The sequence below is a fragment of the Eleginops maclovinus genome, chromosome 6 (assembly GCF_036324505.1).
Source record: "Eleginops maclovinus isolate JMC-PN-2008 ecotype Puerto Natales chromosome 6, JC_Emac_rtc_rv5, whole genome shotgun sequence".
In the NCBI taxonomy this organism is placed as follows: Eukaryota; Metazoa; Chordata; class Actinopteri; order Perciformes; family Eleginopidae; genus Eleginops; species Eleginops maclovinus.
The window spans coordinates 8,327,963-8,353,556 of NC_086354.1; the positions used below are offsets into that span (position 1 = coordinate 8,327,963).

The window sequence follows — 25,594 nt, forward strand, 5'->3', positions numbered from 1 at the left end:
CTTTTAGACTTCTATGCAATCAGTCTTCTTTTGGCACCTAGTTAAATTACCCCCTGCTGTCCATCAAAAAGACTATAAGTGTAAAGGACTTTCGCATTGGCTTCTCTTTTCAGACCTGTGAGCGTCTGGACTAAGGTGGTGTTCAAAGTTCCTATAATCATGCCAATAGCTTGGCTAAAAATGCCAAGTGAGCATGTATTTGGTAAGTATTTAAACTGTGTACAGTATTGCACCACCTATCTGTTCTTGCCGTCTTTGCACTTTTATGTGTGTAACTACAAGCCTGGGTGAAGAGGAGTGAGATTGACCTGACAAGAACCCACATATGGTAATCATGCGAGACTGAAGAAATGGAAACCAAATGTTAGTGCAATTTCCACATTCCTTTAAGGGGAGTTTAATGAACTGAATGCATAAAGTATAAGTAACATCATTCTGCTACTGATTTACTTTTGCAAAAGCAGGTGCATTTCAGTCGTTGTTTTATAAAATCCTTCTATGACAAGTCCTTTCTTTTTTACTGCAGCTCCATCTTTGTGATTGTGTTCATGTGAATCAGATCTGTTTGTGTCCCTTATGTTATTTTGTATTTTCAGTGTAAGTCAACAGCAGTAACCATTACAGTTCGAGACATATGCGATGTGGCGGGTGTACCAGCTGACTGCTTGTGTAGATGACTAGAAGTGTATCTTGTTTCAGATGCAAATTAACAGAGTTGTTTTGCCATCATGCTCAGAGTCAGCACATACCAATATAAGACCAACAGGTTTTCTCGCTTAAGATATAGAGTAGACGGTTGCATTGGACAAATAGTTTTTGTTTTTAGTTCAAGTGTGCTAAAGAGTCTACAAAAAGTGTTATGCTCTAGGTGAAGTGTGGATCAAATCGGTCAACACTTTGGTCCAGACCTACGTATCTCAACTATTGGAGGACCTAGGTTTTCCCCTGAGCTCTGGTCCAGTCTACTGCGACAAGAAGGTCAAAGTTCTCACTATTCCAGGAAATATGTCAATGTTTAGTGGATTTAATAGCATATTATTTTGTGCAGACATTCATGGTTCCAAGAGGATAAAGCCCGATGACTTTGGCCATCCCCTGACCTTTCCTCTGGTGCCACCACAAGGTTGACATTTGTAGTTTTACATGAAGTCAACAACAGCTATTGGGTCGATGGATTATCATGAAATGTTGTACTCTCAGGATACATAACTAAGATTGAAACGCTCCTTTGTTTGACCCTTTGACCAAATATCTAATGAAATTCACACCTCAGCACAGCTTTGTGCTTGGTTCGAATGACTTAATGCTAGCATGCTAATAGGCAAAATGTGGAGCAACAGCGATCGTATCTAAGGCAATTACTTTCATTGAATTATTGCATGCCCTTAACGCTTCTCACGCTTAGCTGGTCAGTTCCTTTTCCTGCTTACTCGAGACTATTTGCCCTTCTTAATGCTGGCACATAACAAAAGGTTTTTTTAATCTAAAAAATATTTTGAAAATGTGGGATTATTTTCGACTGTCACACATAAATGAGAAAAACCAGCAGTAAGAACATGTTTGCACTGCACATCTGCACAACTTCTGAATAAATAAAAGCCCCAGCTGCACAGAAAGAGAATACATCAAAAGTAGTTTACCTATCTAGGAATGTTTCTATCTGTGCGTGCTGAATGCAAACCAGTACTAGGAGGGAAAAACAAACAACATAAAGGCTGACCTTCAATGATTCAGTAACATGGCTCAAAGGGCTTTTTCTCTTAGATCAATGAAGACTCACAACCTCTGGTGCGTCAGTCGTGTCTTTCTTAGAAATTGCAGTGATTAGCTAGATGTGAGCATGCACAGCCACATAATATAGACCTGTTCCTGGGTTCATGCGCCTTAAACATAAAGTGAAAGTCAACATTCTGGTCACATATCTGTTAAATTAAGTATCCATATATTTCATTTAAGATTCAAGACATTGAGACACATAGACCTTTGTATCATTTTTGAGGTCTTGATTTGTTTTTTGGCCTGCTATTTTGATTCAGCTGCTTTCAGGGAAAAGTTTTAAACCAAACCGAGGGTTGCCTAGCTACCTGGCACCATACAACAAACTTTGATTTTGTAATGGGCTTGCATGTGACATAGGAACGATAGCGAAATCTGAAAGGCATGTTGAATACAGAGGCAGCCTAAGAAAGATAACCCTAACCTACAAACACACACACACACACACACACACACACACACACACACACACACACACACACACACACACACACACACACACACACACACACACACACACACACACACACACACACACACACAAAAGTGGGGAATTTCCTGTTAACTTAATTAGGCCTTAATTTGACTTTCGCTCTCCATTTAAACTTTAAGGTATCACTCATAGTTTGCATGTCATTGTGAGTGTCTCAACCCACAGCCTCTTTTATAATTCACTGATTCTTGAAATTAGGGAGAAAACATGTCTCCCGTCTAAATGTTGCAATTTTCCTTAAAAATCAATAAATTATTTCATTTAAAAAGGCTTAAAACGTTGGATATGAAAGATCTGTGAGTGTTTACACACTTAGTTTTGTATGTATTTATATTATTTCATAATAATTCATAAAATACCGGCACTGTACAATGAAAGTCCATGCAAATGAACTTGTCCTCCGTTAGAGGTCACAGTATCAAACTGCAAAACTAAGTGTTAAAAAATGGCAAAAATGCACAAAAATGTATTTGAAGTTAATTGGATGGCTTAATAAGAGATCACAAAATGAGTGAACATTGCGTTATTTTATCCATTAACAACAGCCTTTCAAAGTAGTGTCCTCACTTCATGTCAACTCCATCAGATTTTTTTCAAATTTGAAATAAATCAGGCATATCTTGGTCAGCTATAACCCTGAGGACCCCCTTTTTGACTTCTTTCTCTTGATGGATGCAGCAATACACCACATGGTCTCGTAAGTTAAATATTTTGTTAAATATTCAGAAAACAAGTTGAAATCCCTGTGGTCACAGCTTTTATGTGTCAACACTGTCTTCAAATGAGGGATTATTTCAATCAAGAATTTTGAAATAGAAGTTAGTATTTTAGTTTAGTTTGTAGTGGCAGTCGGCAACTGAGGGAAATCAAAATGGCTAGCATGTACTAGACATGATTAAGATTGAAAAAACATGTAGTTTCGTCAACTCCGTCAGGCGTCAGTCAACTCCTTCAGATATTTTGTCTGACGGTGTTGACATGTACAGTGGGGCAAAAAAGTATTTAGTCAGCCACCAATTGTGCAAGTTCTCCCATTTAAAAAGATGAGAGAGGCCTGTAATTTTTATCATAGGTATACCTCAACTATGAGAGACAGAATGAGAAAAAAAATCCAGGAAATCACATTGTAGGATTTTTAATGAATTAATTGGTAAATTCCTCGGTAAAATAAGTATTTGGTCACCTACAAACAAGCAAGATTTCTGGCTCTCACAGACCTGTAACTTCTTCTTTAAGAGGCTCCTCTGTCCTCCACTCGTTACCTATATTAATGGCACTTTTTTGAACTCGTTATCAGTATAAAAGACACCTGTCCACAACCTCAAACAGTCATACTCCAAACTCCACTATGGCCAAGACCAAAGAGCTGTCAAAGGAGACCAGAGACTAAATTGTAGACCTGCACCAGGCTGGGAAAACTGAATCTGCAATAGGTAAGCAGCTTGGTGTGAAGAAATCAACTGTGGGAGCAATTATTAGAAAATGGAAGACATACAAGACCACTGCTAATCTCCCTCGATCTGGGGCTCCACGCAAGATCTCACCCCGTGGGGTCAAAATGATCACAAGAACGGTGAGCAAAAATCCCAGAACCACACGGGGGGACCTAGTGAATGACCTGCAGAGAGCTGGGACCAAAGTAACAGAGGCTACCATCAGTAACACACTACGCCGCCAGGGACTTAAATCCTGCAGTTCCAGACGTGTCCCCCTGCTTAAGCCAGTACATGTCCAGGCCCGTCTGAAGTTTGCTAGAGGGCATTTGGATGATCCAGAAGAGGATTGGGAGAATGTCATATGGTCAGATAAAACCAAAATAGAACTTTTTGGTAAAAACTCAACTCGTCCTGTTTGGAGGAGAAAGAATGCAGAGTTGCATCCAAAGAACACCATACCTACTGTGAAGCATGGGGGTGGAAACATCATGCTTTGGGGCTGTTTTTCTGCAAAGGGACCAGGACGACTGATTCGTGTAAAGGAAAGAATGAATGGGGCCATGTATCGTGAGATTTTGAGTGAAAACCTCCTTCCATCAGCAAGGGCACTGAAGATGAAGCGTGGCTGAGTCTTTCAGCATGACAATGATCCCAAACACACCGCCAGGGCAACGAAGGAGTGGCTTCGTAAGAAGCATTTCAAGGTCCTGGAGTGGCCTAGCCAGTCTCCAGATCTCAACCCCATAGAAAATCTTTGGAGGGAGTTGAAAGTCCGTGTTGCCCAGTGACAGCCCCAAAACATCACTGCTTTAGAGGAGATCTGCATGGAGGAATGGGCCAAAATACCAGCAACAGTGTGTGAAAACCTTGTGAAGACTTACAGAAAACCTTTGACCTCTGTCATTGCCAACAAAGGGTATATAACAAAGTATTGAGATGAACTTTTGTTATTGACCAAATACTTATTTTCCACAATCATTTGAAAATAAATTCATTAAAAATCCTACAATGTGATTTTCTGCATTTTTTTTTCTCATTCTGTCTCTCATAGTTGAGGTATACCTATGATAAAAATTACAGGCCTCTCTCATCTTTTTAAATGGGAGAACTTGCACAATTGGTGGCTGACTAAATACTTTTTTGCCCCACTGTAAGCTGACGGAGTTGAAAAGTGCTCTAAATACTCAAGTTATTCAAATAATCCTTATACTAAAGTAATGCAAAATAACTGCATAACTTGATTATGATCTAATAACTACATGTTAATTGACTGAAAATATCTAAAATGCCAAATTGCAGCTAAAATTAATGCTTTTATCTGTACCGTAGGCAAACATGGCTAGAAAAAAACTATCAAAGGAAAAGAAACAGAGAATACCAGAGAAAAAGGAGAGAAAGGTTAAACAGCAATCCAGAGAGCAGAAGGGAGAATTTAGAAAAGGAGAGAGAAAGGTGGAAAGAGAGGGTCCTAAAGAAAACTGTCAAACAAGTAGGACAATTAGGACCAAGAGAAAAGCGTCATCGCAGAAAATATTGGAGGAAAGCACAGAGAAAGTCTAGGAGGTCCAGAGCTATGCAGGAAATACATACCCCACCAGATAGTCCAGAGCAGAATGAGCGGCCAACTACCAGCAGGCATACTGTTGCAGCCATGAGAGAGAGGAGAAAAACCAGAAAACGGCACTCGAGGGAGGTGAAAGCATTGAAAGAAAAGATTGGGAAATTGACAAAAGAGAGAAACAGGCTAAAAAAACAGAAATGGCGGATAAAGAAAAAGGCTCAAATTGACAAATCAAATGACAAACGAAGTGATAAATTGATAGTAGATTCTCCACGAACAGCAACAGACAGGATGATAGCAGGAAGCCAACTTAGGAACCCTAACATTAGGAAATCTCTTCTTTTCCACAATGTTCTCTGCCGAGAGCTGAAAATGAATAAAACAACGCCTGTGGCACGGAGACGTGCCATTGCTAAATCTGGTCACCCACAACTGGCATTATCAGGCAAGGTTTTAAAGAAGTATCGGCTTCTTCGTAGGGTTCGCCAGTTTGGTGTTGGCTACAAGTTAATGAATGACAAAAAACAGACAACAAAGAAGGCGGCAACATATCTCCAACGTATCAGCCATACTGTTAAGGAGTTCATTGTAAACTCATCTCGCATGACAACTGATAAGACAGACACCATCACAAGGAACAAGATGAAACATCAACGGATGATTTTAACAGACTCAATGCTGAACCTCCATAGTGACTTTCTCAAGAAGAACCCGAGCGTGAAGCTGAGTTACTCCTCCTTCTGTGCTCTGCGGCCCTACTATGTTACAGCACCGAAGGCATCTGACAGTAAAGTACTTGTCTGTGTCGTCATCATGAAAATGCAGACTTGATGCTTCAGGTTCTAAGGTCATCGGGTGTACTAAAATCAACCAAACTGGAGGATAGTTTTCACTTAGTTTGTTGCACTCCAGCAAATGAGGCCTGCCTTCTTCGCAATTGCTTACGGTGCAAAACCAAGCATACAGCTCTGGCTCCAGAAATAAGTGGAATCAGTGTTCACTGGCGGCAGTGGGAGCGAGTTCAAGACCAAACAGCCAGTGGGATCCACTTCAACATGAAACTGAACATGCATAGTGGGAGTCTTTCAGAGTTACTTCATCTGTATGAGGAGAAACTAAGAAGTGAGACAACAACACATGTGTGCCTGGTTCACAATCAGGCAAAAGCATACAGAGATTTGATTAAAACATGCAGTGAGAGCACAGTTGTTTTACATGTTGATTTTTCAGAATCATGGAAGTGTAAATATGCCTCTGAAATTCAGTCTTGCCATTTTGGCCAGAACTTACCTCAGTTAACTCTTCATACTGGAATGTATTACACCAGGGGTGAAAAGGTGGCCTTTTGCTCGGTCTCAGAGTCTAAGAGACAAGATGCTGCAGCAATATGGACTCCCATGGATCCTGTCCTCCGAGATATACGGACTAAATGTCCATCAGTTACTACTGTGCACTTCTGGTCAGATGGCCCCAGTAAGCAGTATAAGAATAAGAAAAACTTTTACCTCCTTTCTGAAGTACCACCCACCCTTGGCTTCACCAGAACCACATGGAATTATTTCCCAACATCCCACGGAAAAGGTGCCCCCGACGGCATTGGGGGAACTGTCAAAAGAACTGCAGACTTGTTGGTTCTGCGTGGAAATGATGTTGTGGATGGAAAAGATTTCTTTGAGAAGATCTCAAACAGTTTGAATGGTGTTCAACTGTATCATATTTTGGAAGGAAACTCTGAGACATATGACACACTTCTTCCACAACACCTGAAACAGGTTCCATCAACAAGACAAATACACCAGGTAATCTCACATCAAAATAGCATCTGCCACAGGCAGCTATCATGCTTTTGCAGTGAGCCATTGGATTGCCAATGCTTTTCCCCAACTACCTTTTATGTACGAGACTGCTCGGAGGAGCAACAGACTGATGCAAGGGCCAGGAAGAGACGTCCATTGACCATGTTGATGGAGGAGATGGAAAAAGAGATGGGAGAAGGAGGAGATTCGGTAGATGAAATGGAGGATATGGTGGAAGAAACGGAAGAGGAGCCATTGAACGGTCCAGAGGGTGTTATAGTGGATATAACTATCAACAGTATTGAGACAGGAGATTGGCTTGCAGTGGTGTATGATGATCACTGGTGGTTAGGAAAGTCCATTGATGTAGATATAGAGCACCAAGATATCAAAGTCGAGTTTTTACATCCCTGTGGTCCTACTGCCAATTTTCACCCAAAACATGGGAGACGGGATGTCTGTTTCTGTCCACTGAAAGATGTCCTTCTGAAACTGACAGGGACAGCATGTCCTCTCCAAGCAAGTCGGACTAGGGAACTCTATGCCATAACCCCTGATGTTATGGATTTCATAGAGCACAGACATGTTGAACACCTCCTGTCCAATGCCCAACCAATTATAATCTACAATTATAAATATCTACATAAATATAAAATAGATGCAATTATTTATTTACTTGCGTGTCGAGAGAAATTGAAGCAATAGAACTTACCTGCCTGAGGCCCTTTGGAAAACAGAAGATGATTTATCTGTCTGAACCCCTGTGTTAGAGCATAGCTGGATTATAACAGATATTTCAACCAATAGAGATTTACAGAAACACTAACCTCATGAGTGCAACTGCTCACTTTTTTTTCAGTGAGCCATTGGAAGGAGTCAGGAAACACATGGGGAGAATTATGGATCCTGTTACACTTTTTACACAATTAAAAGTATTAAATAGCTTTCTAAGTTAGTCCTCAGCTTATTGTGTCCTCAGTTCAGTTAGATATACAGTTTAGTTAAAATACTGTATAGATCACCTATAGAGGACCTCCAGATGGTCTACATTTGTTTTCTCTTTTGAGACCAGGAACATTTTTGACCTTTTCATGTGTGCCTTAAATATCCTGTCACCAGGTGTTCTTAAGCTTGACATTCTTTCCCTTGATACTCTCTACCCTTTTCATGTCAAAAGCAGAGAAATATCTTTAATAAGTTTAATTTTCCATTAGTTTGTCAACACCGTCAGTAGTGTGTCAACACCGTAAGATGAAGGTTTTTCCTTTTTTGAAAGAAATTCTTTTGGCTTTTGTTCAAGAATTGAGAGTGTTCATATATTAAAACTCCAAATGATCTTCATGCATTAGTGTCTTGTTTGTGCAAAGCCACTGATTTTATATGGTTAAAATTAAAAAACGAGTAAACTAAATGAAGATAATTTGAAATGGCTTGTTCCAAAACAATGAAAAATAATATTAAAAGTCTATGCAATGTACATTTATCACTTAACTTTGCTGAGGCACACCAGTTCTACATGCTTAAAGATGTTTCAGTGTTTTTGAATTGATCAAACTAAAAAAAAACATATTTTCATGTGTCAGACGGAGTTGACAATTGTCAAGTTACTAAGTAAGTAAAAGTATTTTTTTATGAAAAGTGGTTCAATAAAAAACCTGTTCCTTTTCATGGCATGATAGATAACACCCGTGTTTATAAAGATATCCAATTAAAATGACTGTAATGTAAGTTATTTTTTTTTACTTTCAAAAGTAGTTTTGTCCCGAATCTCAAGAATCAGTGAATTACAATCCGCTGTTAATAGTGCAGCAAATGCGGTTGGTTTCAATCTGTGTGCGTGTCATTCTCTGTCTGAATTAAAAGAGGTTTGTTTGGTTTGTATTTCGGAGCTGCGCACCTCTAAAGGGAGGATTATAGACTGTATGGACACCATTTTAGAAATGATCAATTCCTAATGCTCCCTATTGATCTGCGCACATCTGAACTTCTCCTTTGTTGCATGACAAGTAGTATTCTTTTAGTTTCACAATAGAATGAGCTGCCTTCATAACACACACATTCTGAATGGGAGGTTATCTGGGGCATAATCAGAAGACTTTTTGCCAAGATCACTCTTTGGCATGTTCTTTGAAATGTTAATTTTCTTCCAAGCTGCCATTAGTTGTGTACCTGTGGAGCGGAGTGTGTGTCTTTCAAGAGAAAAAGAGGAAGAGAGTTGTGATAGGCCTCTCACCTCTGACAGTCTGCAGCAACAGTGGTATGATTGTTCCCTCAGCAGATTACTGCGTGATATGAAGCCTCATGCCCTCACAAGACATGTGACTCTTATTTGGTTGAGATAAGGAAAGAGTGAGACTGTGTCGATCTGTTTTTCTCCTTCAATGTGTACACTATGTGTTTGTGGTTGTGTTTTGTTAATCTATAAACCCCTACGGTTGCCTCCTTAGTTATTTGCCATGGTAGGGTTGAACCTATAGTTGAACCTGTGAAGCCATACAGTGTAAAAATGTCTTCTTGAAAGGAAATTGTGAAAGTGGCACAAGTGCTAATTTTAGCAGTATGAGAATAAGCTCTTAACCCTTTCCTTTTTTACAGTGTGTTCAAGAGGTGCCTCGGTTGACTGGCAGGCAGGCAGCAGCTTATCTACTCAGAGACGGTGAATGATTAGACTTTCTGAGGTCTTTTTTTCACAAACTCCGATTATATGGAGCTCAGAAAGGTTTAATAAAACATATGTCAAGTACAGTGACGAATCTGACTCAGATATTAAGGCGGCACCAGCAATAGCACGCAGATGATGAAGCAGTTGGAACTTTGCAAACAGCAGCAAAGTTGGATTAGTAAACGTTTGGATTCAACGGGGAAATGCCTAACCTTCATTTAAAGAAGATGTGATGTTACATATGGGTGAAAAGAACTATAAAGTAAACTTAACCAAAGTATTGCGACATGTTCGGCCAAATGCATTGCCTATGGGCCTGTTCCAAGCTAACCGTCCGCTTTCTCATAGAACAAATCCATGTATTAGAAGATACATTATTTTAACTTCTAGCTAGCTAATTGTTCTCTAATTTGTGGTTTGATCAACAATGAATCCATTACATTTGTCTCACCCTGATGACATCACTACACCATCATTAGGTTTCTTTTCTCGGAATTGACAAAGCACATTGTTTTCAAATGTATTCATAGCCAGATTAGCATACTCATACCTACTGTAGTCAAACTGACCTTCATTTGTGGATCTGGAAAGTGGGGAACGTCAGAATGCCTCTAATTTGGCACAAGCACCCACTTGAACACAAGGATGGACTGAGTAGATTTTGGTGGCCAATGTGATGCCGTTTTTGACAGACATGGATGCAAACTGCAACTGTGATTTTAGTAGTTTTTTTTTCGGTACACACAACATATATACAGTTTATTGCACATATGTAATCCGGAAGAGGGATCCCTGAGGTATCTTCCATTTTCCCACCTTTTAAATGTAAGTTTTTTCTTGTTCGCATTAGGATCTCAGGAGGGTTCGTATTCCCTACAGTCTTTAAATCCCCCTGAGATACATGTTTTAGTTTACGGGACTGAGAGAACATACAGTGTTCCACTGGCTAATATTTACTAGCAGCACACAACTAAAACACTTTTTCCATGGTGAACTCCTTCTGCTTTAGACAGCTCTCAGGGAGAAAAACGTCAGGGCCAATAACCCTTTGTTGCACAGCCCATTTGTTTCTCCTTGGCACAGCGGTTGACAACCACTGTCTTAGAGGCTTCATATGGATGCTAATTGGAGCGCAGCAGAGAGTCAGGACATGTGTTGCATCCTCTCCCCTCTCCTACCGATCCCTTCTCTTCTTGTCATCTTCTATTCCCTTTCTTCAGGCACTCAACTTCAGCCCCCAGTTCCCATAAAGTTTTCTACATATCTCCCAGTTGACTCCATCTAACATCTCATTCCATCAGTTCACTTTTATCCCCACTCTCCACCTCAGTCTTTCACCTCTCTCCTATTTCCCTTTCACTCTTTAAAAAAAATGGGAGATGTGACAGCGAACATAAGTGCAGAAGCAGCTTCAGACCTTAGTGTGTAAGAGGGAGAACCCTGGTGTCAGTGAGCAATCCCAATAACGCCACCAACACACATCAGAGAGCCCCTGTGTGCGTGCGCCTGTGTGTTTGCATGGATTGTGCATGCTGCGTTTGCTGTGCCTCAGGGCAAAGAATTTTAAATCAGGCGTCCAAGGAAACTGATAGCGCTGTATATTTGAATATTTATTCCTTATCAGAAGCTGGTATATTAATGAGGGTAGCTGTGACTGAGCGGTTTATGGAAAGAGAGACAGAGTCTGGCGTTTAGGGACAGGCAGATGGTGTTTTCTCCTCTGGTTTCATGTCTTAGCCTAAAGAAAGCTCATGAGCTCTGCCTAGTGTTTATCCTCTGGAATTACATAAGACTGAACACGGCTGACAAGGACGTAAGGATGTTTTGATGGCAGTATTCCCTGTTGATCTGCAGTTTAGTTTTTTTCTCCAACCCAGTTTTTGCAGTCTCTGGAACAAGATGGGAAAACCTTCCATTTTTAGAAAGAGATGAGAAGGTAGCTGTTTCACAGAAACTCTATGAAATACAATGAATTTATTAGACATATTCTATTCTCCATCTATAATCCCAGTAGGTGTAAATAGACATTTGGGAAGAGAAAGAGTTAAAAAAGAGGGGTTGAAACTAATGTCATGTCTGTCCATTAAATATGAAAAAATCTGAGCTTTAAATCTGATGTGTGGTGTATAGTCGGTGTATCGTTTGTTAACCTTTTCTGATGTTTGTTTCCTTTTCTTTTAGCTAAACTAAGCTGAGCTAAGCTAAGATTCCCATTGCTGCAGCTTCACATTTAACGGACAGATTTAACATTATTCTTTAAGTATTTTACCTCTGCTTTGCTCACATACTTGTGGAAAACTTTGCAATATATAGTTTTGCCTACTCTGAAAAACTGAAACGTTGACCTTAAATATATGTATGATGTAAAAAGAACTGTATTAGGTTAGTTGAAAGCAATAATATCAAGTTTGAATGAAAAAAATATTAGGTTCAATTTAGTATGTTTGTATTCAACTAACCTAATTCAGTTATGTGAAATCTGTTTACATAATTCATTTAATTAAAGTCAACGTTTCAGTTTTATCAGTGCAAAATATAGCCCAATTAAACTAAACTAACTGGAATCCTTACTTGCACTTTGGCTCATAAACGTTGTCTTTATCAACGCCATTTCTCGCCAATATGCCTGAACAGTAACGTGACGTAATGGCTACTCAACATAGATGTGAATATAATATAAATATATAAGCAATATAGCTCAATCCTTAGCTATTTACCTCATTAGCTTCAGGAGAAAAACTGTGTTTTATACCGCTTTTTTACCACTTGAGAGTCAGTTTCTAGATTTATACCCCGAGGTGTTTTCTACTTGCCCCAATCAATATGGCAATTTTTATTTAAGATTCCTGCAGGCAAAGAATAAGCGTATTTTATGGAACAAGAGAATATGCGTATTTTCAGTTAGGCATCTCTTATTTAAGCCAAAAAAGCAGCAAAAAGGCCACTGAAATGTGCAACTATCACAGGAACTTTAAAACGTCTTCAAATGATCAAACTTAGGTTTTGCTGACTCTTGGAGTCACAGAGTCAAAGAAGAGGAACAAATCTCTCCTCCTTTTATCTCCTTTAACATTCACTCTGTTGGCCTGTTCCCGTCTTAATGGAACAATGAGCAGCATTACCAGCGGCTCATCCTTGTGATCCTGTCTCCCTGGGGTCCCGGTCCCCTTCCAGTGGTGTGTAAATGTAGGTCGACTGCACTGTGATTTGGCGGGGCTTCTGTTTGTTTGGATCAGGAGTTCATGTTGAGGCAGATCATAGTCTCAGGCACTTGAGCAGGTTTGCAGGTGCAACAGACAAGAACTAGAGGCTCATTTCACAAAAATAATCTCTCATTTATGATGATAAACAGCCAGCTGGAAAAAAATATCCAAAATATGAAGATGCTACAGTTAGCGCTCAATCATGAAGTCTGTCAAAGTGAGTTGAATGTTGATGATGAGTTTTAAAGGTCAGAAAACTTTTTTTCTGCCTGTTTCAAATGTAACATCTGATGTAGCCATCATTTAAAAATGAATGTGAGGTAAATGACGTGCATGAGACAAACCTAAATGCCATATTTATATTACATTTTCTAAAGTAGGTCTGATTGTTTTGTTTTTGTCGCTTCCATGTAATAACTTCATTAGGGATACTTTTTCCAGGTAACTCAATAAATAACATTCAAATGAAATCAGATTGCTTGAATCAAAAATATATATTTTTTGTCAATATTAGGTGCAAAGTTTCAAACATTGGCTGTTGTGACTTCTGTACAAGTTGCGGAAAACACGTCAGTCCGTTTTGTTCTCTTGAACGCAATATCTAAATAATGTGTTATGGGATTTAATCTAAATTTAGCACACACGTTTACTTAGACTCAAGGACAAATGTATTAAATTGTGGTGGTCAGAGGTCACTGTGACCTAAAACAACACTGATTTTGGCAATACCTCAACAGTTCATACACTTATAAGGACAGACTGCAATTGTGCTCTTCTGTAATGGCACCATCGATGAAGCAACTCCTAATATGGCCCTTAAAGTTGTGAATGGAATTGCACAATATACACTTTCTAATACAGACTTTCTGGAAAATTCTTTCTAGATTTGTATTACATTTCAACTGAATCAGAACTAATGTGTGGCTGTGGTTTCTCAACACCAAAGCAAATTAATCGAATGCAGAGGTGGGAGGAGTACTCGGTTCTTGTACTTGAGTAAAAGTACAAGAACCAGAGTGAAGGAACAAGCAAAAGCACAAAAACTGCTTGTTATGCAGATTGGCCCATTTCAGAATAATATATATGATATGTTTTGATTATGATTATTGATCATTAAAGTGTGATCAAAGCTGGTAAAGGAGCAGATAGTTTGAGTGACTTTCTATACTGCAGGGTAGCTGCTGAATTTACTGGATGGATGGATGGATGGTAGTGGAGTAAAAGTACATGATTTACATCTGAATTGTAGTGGAGTAGAAGTACATAGTAGAAAAAAATGGAAATCCTCAAGTAATGTACGAGTATCGCAAAATTGTACTTAAGTACAGTACTTGAGTAAATGTACTTAGTTACTTCCCAACTCTGCTTAAACCTAGTAAGCTGGGGGGAGTTTTCATGGTGGGGGAGTTTTCATTTTCATTTTCAGTGTTTGTGCTGGGGACATTGGGGACCTAATGAGAATGATACCACTCTCTCGTGTGTGCTACATTTCAAAGAAGCTACCTGGTTAGCTTAGCTTAGCATAACGATTAGAGACATAGGCAAACAGCTAGCCCGGTTCTGTCCAAAATAAAAAAATCTACCTACCAGAACCATTTTCCTCCACACTACCTTGTTTAAGTCAGCACAGCTCTCCACTTTAAATACAGTATATAGTATTTGTCATGTTTACATATTGTTAGTTTGTTATAATACATTATTTAAAACAGTCCTATTTTTATTGTATTGTTTGCTACATATTCTTCTTTCTGTGTCTTTGTATGCACCACATATACCAAAGGAAATTCCTCGTAGGCCTATGTGTAGACCTACTTGGTAATAAAACCGATTCTGATTCTTATTCTGATTATACCTTGTTTGATTCATATGTGTGCTTCTACTTGATTACTTTACAATATTCGTGCAGGGAGGGACTTGATATTTGATATTTGACTCTGATTAACTATAAAATGACATCTTGTGTTTTTCAGGGAAAAGAGTTCCTAAAGCATCATCTGATATTTTTCACAGCATCTATTGCCTCCCCTGGTTTGCAATCCTCACTCTGTCAGCTTGTTGTTCACAGACCAGATGTTGCTGTACAATTTATCACAAGATTCACTCCAGGCACAATTTCAGATTGCAGAAGACTGCACTTTTTTCTCCAGGAGAAAGATGTTTCAGACAGCTTCCTGAGCAGATTTTATTTGATGTTATGCAGAATCTGTGGCCTGTAAACAATGTGTTTTCAGGAGGGAAAATCATTAATTTTACGCAAAAGCACTGGGGCATTTTCTGAGCATCTTTCAGAAACACTGCTATATTTCAGCCCATATCTCAAATGCAATATTGAGTAAAAAGAAATAGCAATAGGCCTGCGATTTGTATTCTTTGTCAGCATGCCCCTCGTTCCAAATGGATCAACAGACGACGATCAATGTATCTCCTTGTCTGCATTTCCATCCGCTCATGCATTTATCCGTCCATTTATTCACCCGTGAGTCGCAGCGAGCCACGTTTTCATCTGAGAAAGAACAACAAAAAAAAGGGGGCGAGTGTTTGGAGCCTTATCCCTCTGACACAGCGGCTCACTCTGATCCCTGGAACACAATAGAGCTGGCCTCCTGCACCCTTGGGCCAGGCAGCGAATAATACCCATAATGCAGCATGTCTGTGACTGCTGGAATCCCCTGTGGCCATACTTGTCCAGCTTGTAGAGGGCTTTGCCAGAGACGGGTTTGCCAGGCAGCAGCCTATAATGCCAACATATGGATGCCAGACATTGGCACCAACAGCACACATTATTCTCCAATTCAACCTGCCTTATGAGTGAGGGATGTTTCTGTGACTTGAGTTGACAGACTGCTCGGGGAAAGTGCCCTTCAGGTGTATAATGTACTGCATACGCTCTGTGGCATTGTTGAGAGTTGAGTTATTCAGCACAACCATTCGTGTCAAATCAACAATAACATGGTGGCTTAGATAAGACCGATACAATAACAGTTGTCAACCAAGTAATAAGTCCCGTGATGATGCGCCCTAAATAAAAGAACAAGGCGCGCGCGCGCGCGCGCACACACACACACACACACACACACACACACACACACACAGCTGTTTGTGTCCTCTGAGCTCCCATCATCTCCTCAAAACAGCATTGTTTAAGGAAAACTGGGAGTTTACCAACAGAAATATAAAAGAACAATTACCTCAAGATTTCCCTGAATAATTCCAGTCATTGTTTATGGGACTCCGCGTGAACATGTGTGTTTGAAAGGAACCGGGCAATCCCTCAGAAACAACACAACTGTGCTAGATTTCTGGCCTCAAAGTGGAGGCTTCGATTTTCTTTTTTTCAAACTCATAAAAACTGCATGTGGGTTTTTCAACTGGGTCGAGTTGTGGTGGGAAGCTCCACACTGCCACACTGTGGTGAAAAAAAAGCACGACACGGACAGGATGTTTTTTCTCTTTTATTTAAAATATGCAGGAAGCTTCAACACCCAGCATCAAGAGTAAACTTTGGCAGCGATGGCAGCTCACACAAACACACGAAAGCAGGCAACATATTCATTCTTCAAGATTAAAAGCTCACATAAGCGTCCAAATACAGTATTTGAAAATACTCCTGGAGATAAAACTGCATTAGTTTCAGTGCCTTCAAGTAATAAACACACACATTTTGGTAACCCTTATCTGTATCAGTGGTCTAAACCTAATGCGGTGTTGGCTTGACCAGTTATATTTACTGTCTGCACTCGCTGCCATCAGGGGACCACTTGTCTTGCCACATATGGGCATGTGATATGATGTTTGTGTGTGTGTGTGTGTGTGTGTGTGTGTGTGTGTGTGTGTGTGTGTGTGTGTGTGTGTGTGTGTGTGTGTGTGTGTGTGTGTGTGTGTGTGTGTGTGTGTGTGTGTGTGTGTGTGTGTGTGTCACTGGTTGTTTATACGACTGTTATTTATAACAGTACATCCTGGTGTATATTCTTGGCTCTAAACTCTGTAAAAAAAATACTCCAGGGAGTGTTGGAGTAATAAATAATTCCACCTGTCCACACACTGAAAAGCATTGTAGTCAAGATTGTTGACTCCTGCACACAAACATTTGTCTTTTAAGAAAACAAGGGAATGATCGATCGCTGCGATAGTCATCTCTATCCGACATTCTTGGTCTTAATGCGCCCGAGACGGCTTGTATCGCAAACTAAGGCACTCAATTTGAAGACCACTTTCAAAGTTTAGAAAAACCCTTGTGATAGTCAAGACATTTTAAAGCTGTTTCTTGCTTCGTAGACAAGATTTAAGTGGCTTTTTCAAATTTAAATGCGCGGTTAAGCTTAATGAAGCATGTGGATAAGCTAAAACACGATATTGAGTGTCTTCCACGCTTGCCGCAGGCTTCAGGAGACATGTCGCCCAAACAGGAATCAGGCAAAAATCTCAAACCGCTTCTCTCACATGGGGTCTACATCACCCCCCCCCAATCAGCGGGTCCATAAAGGATCCATCACAATCCAAGCCTTCTCCCGATTTTGGTCCTCTCAGCTCATGTCTGAGCGTGAGCACATTCTCGTCTCTTATTGACCGCCCTTGTTCCGCCGCTCACACGTTGATCTTCTTCAGCTGTTCATAAGTGAGGAAGAACTGTAAACTGAGTAAAGGAGAAAAAAGATTTGCCAAGTGTGGGTAGCTAACTGAGGCTCTTTGTGTACTCCTGCTCAAAGCCTGCCTTGTTACCATTTCCTTGTTACCTCAGACTGCTCAGCTGGAACAGGTCAATAATCTCATTACATTTTTCAGGCCTGGTTGGAGCACGATGACCACTTTTCTTCCCTCATGCAACTCTTTGGCCTACGCTGAAAGACTTTCATAGAGTTCCATCCCCACTCATTTTTCTCCCACCCCCCCGAGTCCATTCTAACCTGGGGCAGTTGGGTACTAAGGCTTAAAAAGTTACATAAAAGCGTTAGCTAGCATTCTTACTCTGGCATGGCTTTAAATGCCATACTTTAGCATATGCGTAACAGAATTATCAACTTTCCCCGCTCTGATTTCTCCAGCTCTACAGATATTGCATCACAGAGGCTAAATGTAAACAGACTGGTGCGCTAATGAGATGGTTCAAGGATACAATGATGTTCCACGGTCCCAGGCGGAGCCAGTTGGGAAAGAAGCCCTTGTACAGGGCCATGAAGCCCTCGGAGCGCCACGTCTGGAAAAAGGGAAAAACAAACATGTTAAAAACCCATTTCATCTCATTGTCCTCTGATGATCACTCTTAAGTCCTCTCCGGGCTTTTGCTTTTAACTGGGACCTTGAAATCAGTGACATTAAGGTCTGATCTAGATATTCCTAATGACTACATTATTAAATATTCATCCAGAATCCAAAACAAACACTCGAAAGGCACTTCTTCATAGCAACAGGACAGCGTTTCTAAGAGTCTAATGATTTCATAGACTCTAATAACTTTGACGCTGGCTGTCTGAAAAGAAAAAACTTCTACATGGTCATTCATAGCTGGAAGTCATGTAGATAACTTTAAAGGTGGTATTCCCCTTATTAATGCCAAGGCCAGGGAGCGCCCCCAAAAGGCCAAACTAACTTTTTAAAGCCAGAAAAACACCAACAATCTATCCCCCGTCTTCATCAGTGCTAATCTGAATGGCAAAGTAGGCTCGAGTCCCTGAACAAAGCAAGTGTGTGTGGTTATTCCTGCTGTTAATACATGCCTGTAACAGCAAGAGCTTCTGTAATCTAAACTCAGTTAGTGGATCAAGTTATGGGGACATAATGTTGTCTATAGGTTGGTAGTGATTTGACAGACATGATATGGAGCTGATGGATTCTTGGTGATTTAAGCTGAGCTTGACGAGAGAGTATAATGTTTGAAACAGATCAGTGTAGCTGTGTCATCTGTGTGTTAGCTGAGAGTTATGGGATGTAGCAGTGCTTTTTATGTGGAGCTGAACAACCCTGAACCTGTCTTAATGTTTTCCAACCCAATTGAGATTCACCACAGCCCCTTCCCCATGACGAAAGCATAGAAATATGAATTTGACCGCTACAGTCGCCTTTTAAGGCATCATGTTCAAAGTAGATTGATGAAAATAAATATAAAAGAAGATCACAGCATAACTGAATAAATGTTCATCTTTAAATATTAATTCAGCAAGTATTTAGGAATAATAAACTGGCAAACAATATGAAGCCTAATAGCTAGTTTTTTTGTCATGTTTTGTGCATGAGTACAGTACTTGCATACATGTACTTTGTTACTTTCCAACACTGTCAGACGATTAAAAATGATCTGTTTGCCGATGACCACTCAAAGGTTTTCAGCGTGGCTCACACTTGCACTGACTGCATTGGGAGCTGCAGTCCGCTCACCACCAGTGAAGTTGTCTCGAAGAAGCAGGAAGTGAGAGAGGGACTGTGGGGAGAGTTATTAAGCTAATTCCTTGTGGTCTGATTAAGAGCCCATATTGTTTCTTTCCAAGCTAAAGTAGACGACACATTACTTCAGAGTTGTTAAGATGGGGATGGCTAATTCTCTTTATACCTCCATCAGGCAGTCGCACAGAGCTACGTTGATGCGGAAGTGGGCGTGGTTAAAATCTCAGCTGGGTTGGAAAATGATAGACGCACCCTGGTTAAAAAAAGCTTAAATGCTACAATGCGTGTGAATTACCAATAATTGGGAAACCTTAAAAGGATTTTTCAATAGTGTTCTCTGAATATTTTGGCAAAACCTGTTAAGACTGTAAGGTGAAAATGCAACCAGTTTTTTTAGAACGCAACCAGCAGCACCATTTTGTTAGTCCCTCCCTGCCTCACGTTTTTTAGGAGGCATTACCTCAAACTTTAAAAGCCTCTCTCAGAGCCACAGAACACATTATGTATGAGCTAAGAAGTACTGCCTGTAAGGAAACAAACTGATGTCATTTGTGAAATCTGTGGAGTGTTCCTTCAATTTCCTCTAATCTGAATCCGGTGACTGACCTGCAGTATACAGTCCAGTGTCCCCTGGTACAGAAATCCTCCTCTCTGGTTCATCATGCGTGTCCGCACTACGTCCACTGGGTTGGAGGCCAAAGCTCCCGCCAAGCCGCACGCAAAGCTGGAGCTGTGGGACGACAAGACACAGGTTCTAATTATCATCTTTAGACTTTTTGTCCTTTATTTTAATACTTGGACAATGCTGCGGTGTGTGTGCTGCAGCCACATTTAAACAACTTAAATCCACCAAGGAGGAGAATATAAGGTAAATCCAAACACTGATTAATTATACTTAAGTCAAACTGAAGCACGGCCCAACAGCAAACTACATTTAAAGATGGCCGGAGTTGTGGCTCAATGTTTTCCACATTTCATGGGTAACTTCAAAGTGTTCTAATGATCCTAATTGTAATGCTTACATACAAAGACTTTTTAAAAGACCTGAGGAAACCCGGAATTGAGCATTGAGCAACAAGAAACATAATGTTTTGTTGCTTAGTTGCAAGTACAAAGACTTGAAAAACAGGTCTGTGTATTCCACTGTAAGATATTGAAATGTGCCTCCCAATGATTAACATTCGAAGCCGGACGATATCCAGAGGCAAACTCACACAAAGTGCGTGTACACGTTGTCCCCCATGTGACCCGACAGGATCAGATGCTTCTTGGTGATGTCATAGACCGGGAGCTCCACTCCCACCACGATGGCGGCTCGTTGAGCCGTTAGAGAGACGCCCTGAAGTGGGGAGAGAGGGAGAGATTCGAGTGCTAAAGAGCAGTGTCGGTGGTACCTGTAACCCGTAGAAACCGAGCTCGTTTAGCAATGCAAATTAAGCAGTAAAACACTCTCTGTACCTTCCACAGTCCTCTTGTTCCCTCTTGCTGGTAGATGTTGATGAAGTTACCCATCATACTGCCCTGGATCAGGCTTCCCTGCGCCTGCATGCGGATCTGGAAGATAAGACAGAGGTAGAGTCAATAAACCTGCACTAGAAACAATGAAAGTACACAACCAGAGTGGAATGCTTAAGGCCCACCAAGCCAAATACAGCGGTGTTGTGGGAATGAAAAGGCAAAAAGTTAAGCAGGGATTCTTGCCAAGCCCGATGTCCTAAATTATTTTCTCTATGCTTTTTTCCAGGAATTCTCCCTGCTTGAGTTGTTTTTGTGAAGCATGTTTGCAGATCTGCTTTGGTTCTTCTGTGTGTGTAATGACTTGGTGGTCGCAGCCAAAAAAACACTGTGATGGAAACGCAATGTTCCAGACCTGAAGGCCCTTCCATTAGGCTGTCAACCCTCTAACAAACAAGCAATGTGCGCTGGACATTAGGCCTAACGGGGCATGGTGAGGGCCGGTCAAAACATTATGAGTACAAATAAGCATGTGCACACACATATCGCTTACAGAACACTATGTTAAGCCTCGGAGGCCTCAGTCTATAAATAATCCACCAGTTGGCTCTTGGTAGTGCTATGATGCCCATTAACACAGTAGAACCACACCTAAGGAGTTTATTTTTGCAATTACTGATGTTAGGGATGGGGTGCAAATTTGATTTATTAAAACATTTGAAATAGATTCACAACTTCCAAAAAGTTTAAATTCAAAAGATCCTTAATATTGCGTATGTATACAGTAATGTTACACACTAAATCAAAATTGTCGAATATTTTTTTGAAGTTTGTTTTTAAAAAAAGACAGCATTCTTTTTATTGCTTGAACTAGTTATTCTAAAAGTCCATTATAGTATAAAAACATTTGAAGAATTTATGCAAGTATAGCATGAATAAACATAGTTTTTGTATTTAGTTTTGCCTTTGTTTTTACATTATTGCAATCAGTGTGAACTTTTTAAATTACAAAAGTTCCAATACGCAACGCTAACTACAGTAGATCAGAATCAAGATTATTGCCAGGTACGTTTACACATACAAGGAATTTGCTTTTGTGTCTGTTGGTGCAAACCTAAACAATCTAAGAAAATAAGTTGCAATAGAAGGTCTAAATAAAAAGAAGAAGTATATATCCTGAAATAACAAAACTGTATTACAGTCGTGCTCAAGGCTGCACAGGGTATCAAAGCTGTTTGTATAAAAAGCCAACAACAACACCAAGAACACTGCTCTGTTTTAGTTGAAGATTTTAACACAAGCCTTGCACCTTTAGGACATTTCCATGTCTGCTCTAGTGCTTTTGGAGAATTACTGACAAAAGAGATAAAACACAATCTTGTATTTGATGTGTGCAAGTAGCTACCTTTAGCACATCAGTGGGGTTGGCGATGGAGGAGGAGACGACTCCAGCGAGAACACCACACACCACATTAGTCAGCAGTGTCTCATCTGAAAGAGGAGAAGAGTGCAAGGCACACTGTGTGAACAAGCAATTTTCACACCATGCAAATAGTGTTTTGAAGTAGCAAAAACACTAGACTATTTATGAAAAAACAACAAACATAACTTGGTCACATGCATACCTGCCCCTGCAACTTAAAAGAGGAATGCATATGTCAAGGGGGCAGGTAACCCCTACATTTTTGCAGAAGTGTGTATTTCTGTGTAAAAAAGGAGAAAGTGGGACTTACCCTCCGGTCTGTCAACCAGCAGTCGCTTTAAGCTCTGGTATGTGCCAATTTTTATAGTCCCATAGGACGCCTGGCGCAGCATAGCAGGAGCTAATCTGTAAAAGTCAAATCAAGGTTTTTAATACCCTGGCACAATAACTCAGAAGGCTTTACAGACATACAACTGTGGTACAAAACCCAGAGAAAGCCATCAAACAGCACAAGGGAAAAAAACCGACAAGAGTGTCAGAATATTAGGAATAAGGTAGGACAGGTAGAACAGGTAGAACCCCCCTCTTTGGCTGGAGGTAATGTAGGTGGGATTAAAGCTGTTAGAAAAAGAAGAGGAAGTGCACCAAAATGAGGAAGTGTGAACATTTAGAAGATATGCTGCACACATTATGACTGTACACAAAGAATTTCTCCAGTTGTATGTAGTGAGCACAGGGTATGGGATAGTATAGAAAGAACATTTGTATCACGCTTACTGACCCTGAATACAGAGCCCGGGGCCCCTCCTCTCTTCCTATCCTCACTATCGCATGGAGCATGCCTCTGTACCGGATCTCTCGGTATTTGCTGCCTACTTGGCCTTGAACTTGAAGACGTGTCTTCGCTAGGTCGATTGGGAAGGTCCCTGAAACACAGAACATGTCATATAGTACCCTTTAAATCTGTAAATCACACAAGAGGGTTAAATCATTAAAAGTATGCCGCACACGGCCTCCTCTCCGCTCCTCACTCACCGCATTCCGCCGTCACAGAAGCCAGCCCACCGAACACAAAGGGCTTCCAGCTGCCGTTAGACATTTCCTCCAGCCGTGTACCGAATCACAGTGAAAACCACCCGGCGAGCGGGGGGATAAATGTTTAAGTCTGCAGCTAATGCCTCTAAGGTGCAGCTGCGTTTACAATCCCTACCGGCGTTTGAGTGACTCCCCTCTCGTGCTCCCTCTGTCGTGCTGCCTGTCTCGCAGGTCTTGATGTAAGCCACGCCCACCGTCTTCATTATCCCCGCCCACTGCCTGTTGCTAAGCAACTAGACCAGCCAAGAAGGAGCCACATAAAATCCAATTTTGCTTTTCTAATTGCTAATATCCCAGGTAGAAAAACATATTCTATTGTTAGACGAATTAGACTTTTTGAAAAATATATTAAAAGTAAATTCGGACAATTGGGTTGTCCTAGATAAATGAATAACTTAAATATATGTATCTATTTTCTCTGATTAATGTCACTACGTCATAGGTGCTCTATACACTATATTCCACTAACCCTAGTTAAAATAGCATTTAATTAAATTGATGGATTTTTAATGGCAGATGCTGTTGTGTTTAATCTTTTACTGAAAAAATGCCTTCTCTGTCTTATATATAATGTTTTGCCATACATTTCTAACATGCTTGAAGGAGGATAATTATTAAGTTATACATTCTCACAAGTTATTCACAATCAAAATGGTTTGGTATACATTTAGAAAATCCTACCTGATTTCTTTGGTTTCGTTAATAACTATATTAGCATGAAGAAAAATGCAACTAAATATGGGCTTACAGCCTGTCATTTTATGTTGATAAAGCCTGACATTCTTTATACTTATCATTACTGGGATTGAAGTTGTACGTGAATAATAACGTTATCTACATTATAATTACGATTGGATTTGATTTGCATACATTTAACTAAAATATGTTAACCTAAAAAATCAAACATATGGCATTGAATTTGACACTCAGGAATTTGTTATTATTATATTATTGTTTCAACTGAATTATTACATTGACATTTAAATAGCAGTGGCCAAACTTTTACGACCTGTGAACCTTTTGGTTCATCCCCATATTAACAGAATTTAGCTGCGCACACAATACTCAACCATAACGTTTTACTGTATCACAAACATTTATTTGCTTTGTCTTGTTGTTATAAGCCCCTCGTCCTGTAAAGCGTCCTTGGGTTTCTTGAAAGGCGCTATATAAAGCCAAGTTATTACTATTATTATAATAATAGTCCTTCATTTTGCAATTATTTTGCTAACTTATGTTTGACAGTATTTACCGAAGTCTACATTGTTTTCCTGTCATTGTATAAACCTTGGACTTTGAAAATATTTCCCTTTACTAAAAACACAAAATTGACAGGACATACTCAGTGGGACAAGTTCCATCCAGCTGTGTTTAAAACGTTTTACCTACAGTATGTTAAAGATGGTTCGCTGGAGTAAAGGAATAGTAAGAGCATGTGTAAGTGTTCACCCTCAAGCTCTAAAATTCAACGACAAATGTGAACATATAAAGATGAGTCTACAAAAATACCCTATAGGTCATACAGTATATCACTGCATGAACGTATAACCTTTTCAAGAACTCTGTGCTCTTATTATGTGACAGCTGATCCCACAGAGGAAATGCAATAGCTTGTTTTCAAGCAAGCTAGCTTTAATAACTATTTATATAACATATTTTATTCCAGGTTGAAGCTCAATGTGCTGCACAATGTGTACGCTACCACAGAAGAGATATCTCTGGGATTTGAACCTTTGAAGACTATTAACACTCCCAAAAACCTATAACACACTACAGGAAAGGGAAAACCCATAAGCTAAATAAGGCCTGCTTAGAAATGTATTCAGCGGTATTATTTTGCTGTATTGTATGTTTGTTGTATAGCTTGAGAGTCTGGTGCAGAGGACTTATATCATGTACTAGAACAATTGCCAATTATTACAATAAATTATCCACAAGTTACAATATTAAAACAGACATACACATGAGTGAAAACCATTATTTGAGAATAAAAAATGTAAAAACTAAGATCAGAAACCAACCACTAAGATTTATTGTGAATGATTTAAACCATTAAAAGGTAATAATAAATAAATATTATATATAAGTTAATATAGTTATATATTATAAAGTTATAGTTAAGTAAATCCAAATGAAACTAAATTAATGATATTCATACATTATGTGTTAGTAATAGTCATCTGTAAAGAGCATAAACACAAAAATAGAAATACTCAAAAGTGTATCGTTGCCTTTTGTTCCAACTTATTTTTAGATAACCTTCAAGAATCTCAGCCTGCTGGATGTTTTATCAGTCAATACATATAACATGTGTTG

The 25,594-nt window shown here is 39.8% G+C and overlaps 2 protein-coding genes across 2 annotated transcripts in view; one reads left to right on the forward strand and one right to left on the reverse strand.

Moving 5' to 3' along the window:
- Positions 1-25,594, forward strand: part of erich2 (glutamate-rich 2) — a 78,083-nt gene that overhangs the window by 30,912 nt on the left and 21,577 nt on the right. The gene's annotated exons all lie outside the window — the stretch shown is intronic.
- Positions 16,367-23,446, reverse strand: LOC134866499 (kidney mitochondrial carrier protein 1-like). The gene is made up of 9 exons (XM_063886708.1): positions 23,219-23,446; positions 22,965-23,109; positions 22,494-22,588; positions 22,166-22,251; positions 20,764-20,859; positions 20,520-20,644; positions 19,912-20,035; positions 18,041-18,121; positions 16,367-17,553 (listed from the first exon to the last, which is right to left on the reverse strand). The coding sequence occupies exons 1-9, from the start codon at positions 23,280-23,282 to the stop codon at positions 17,512-17,514; spliced, it is 858 nt and encodes a 285-aa protein (XP_063742778.1). The 5' UTR covers positions 23,283-23,446; the 3' UTR covers positions 16,367-17,511.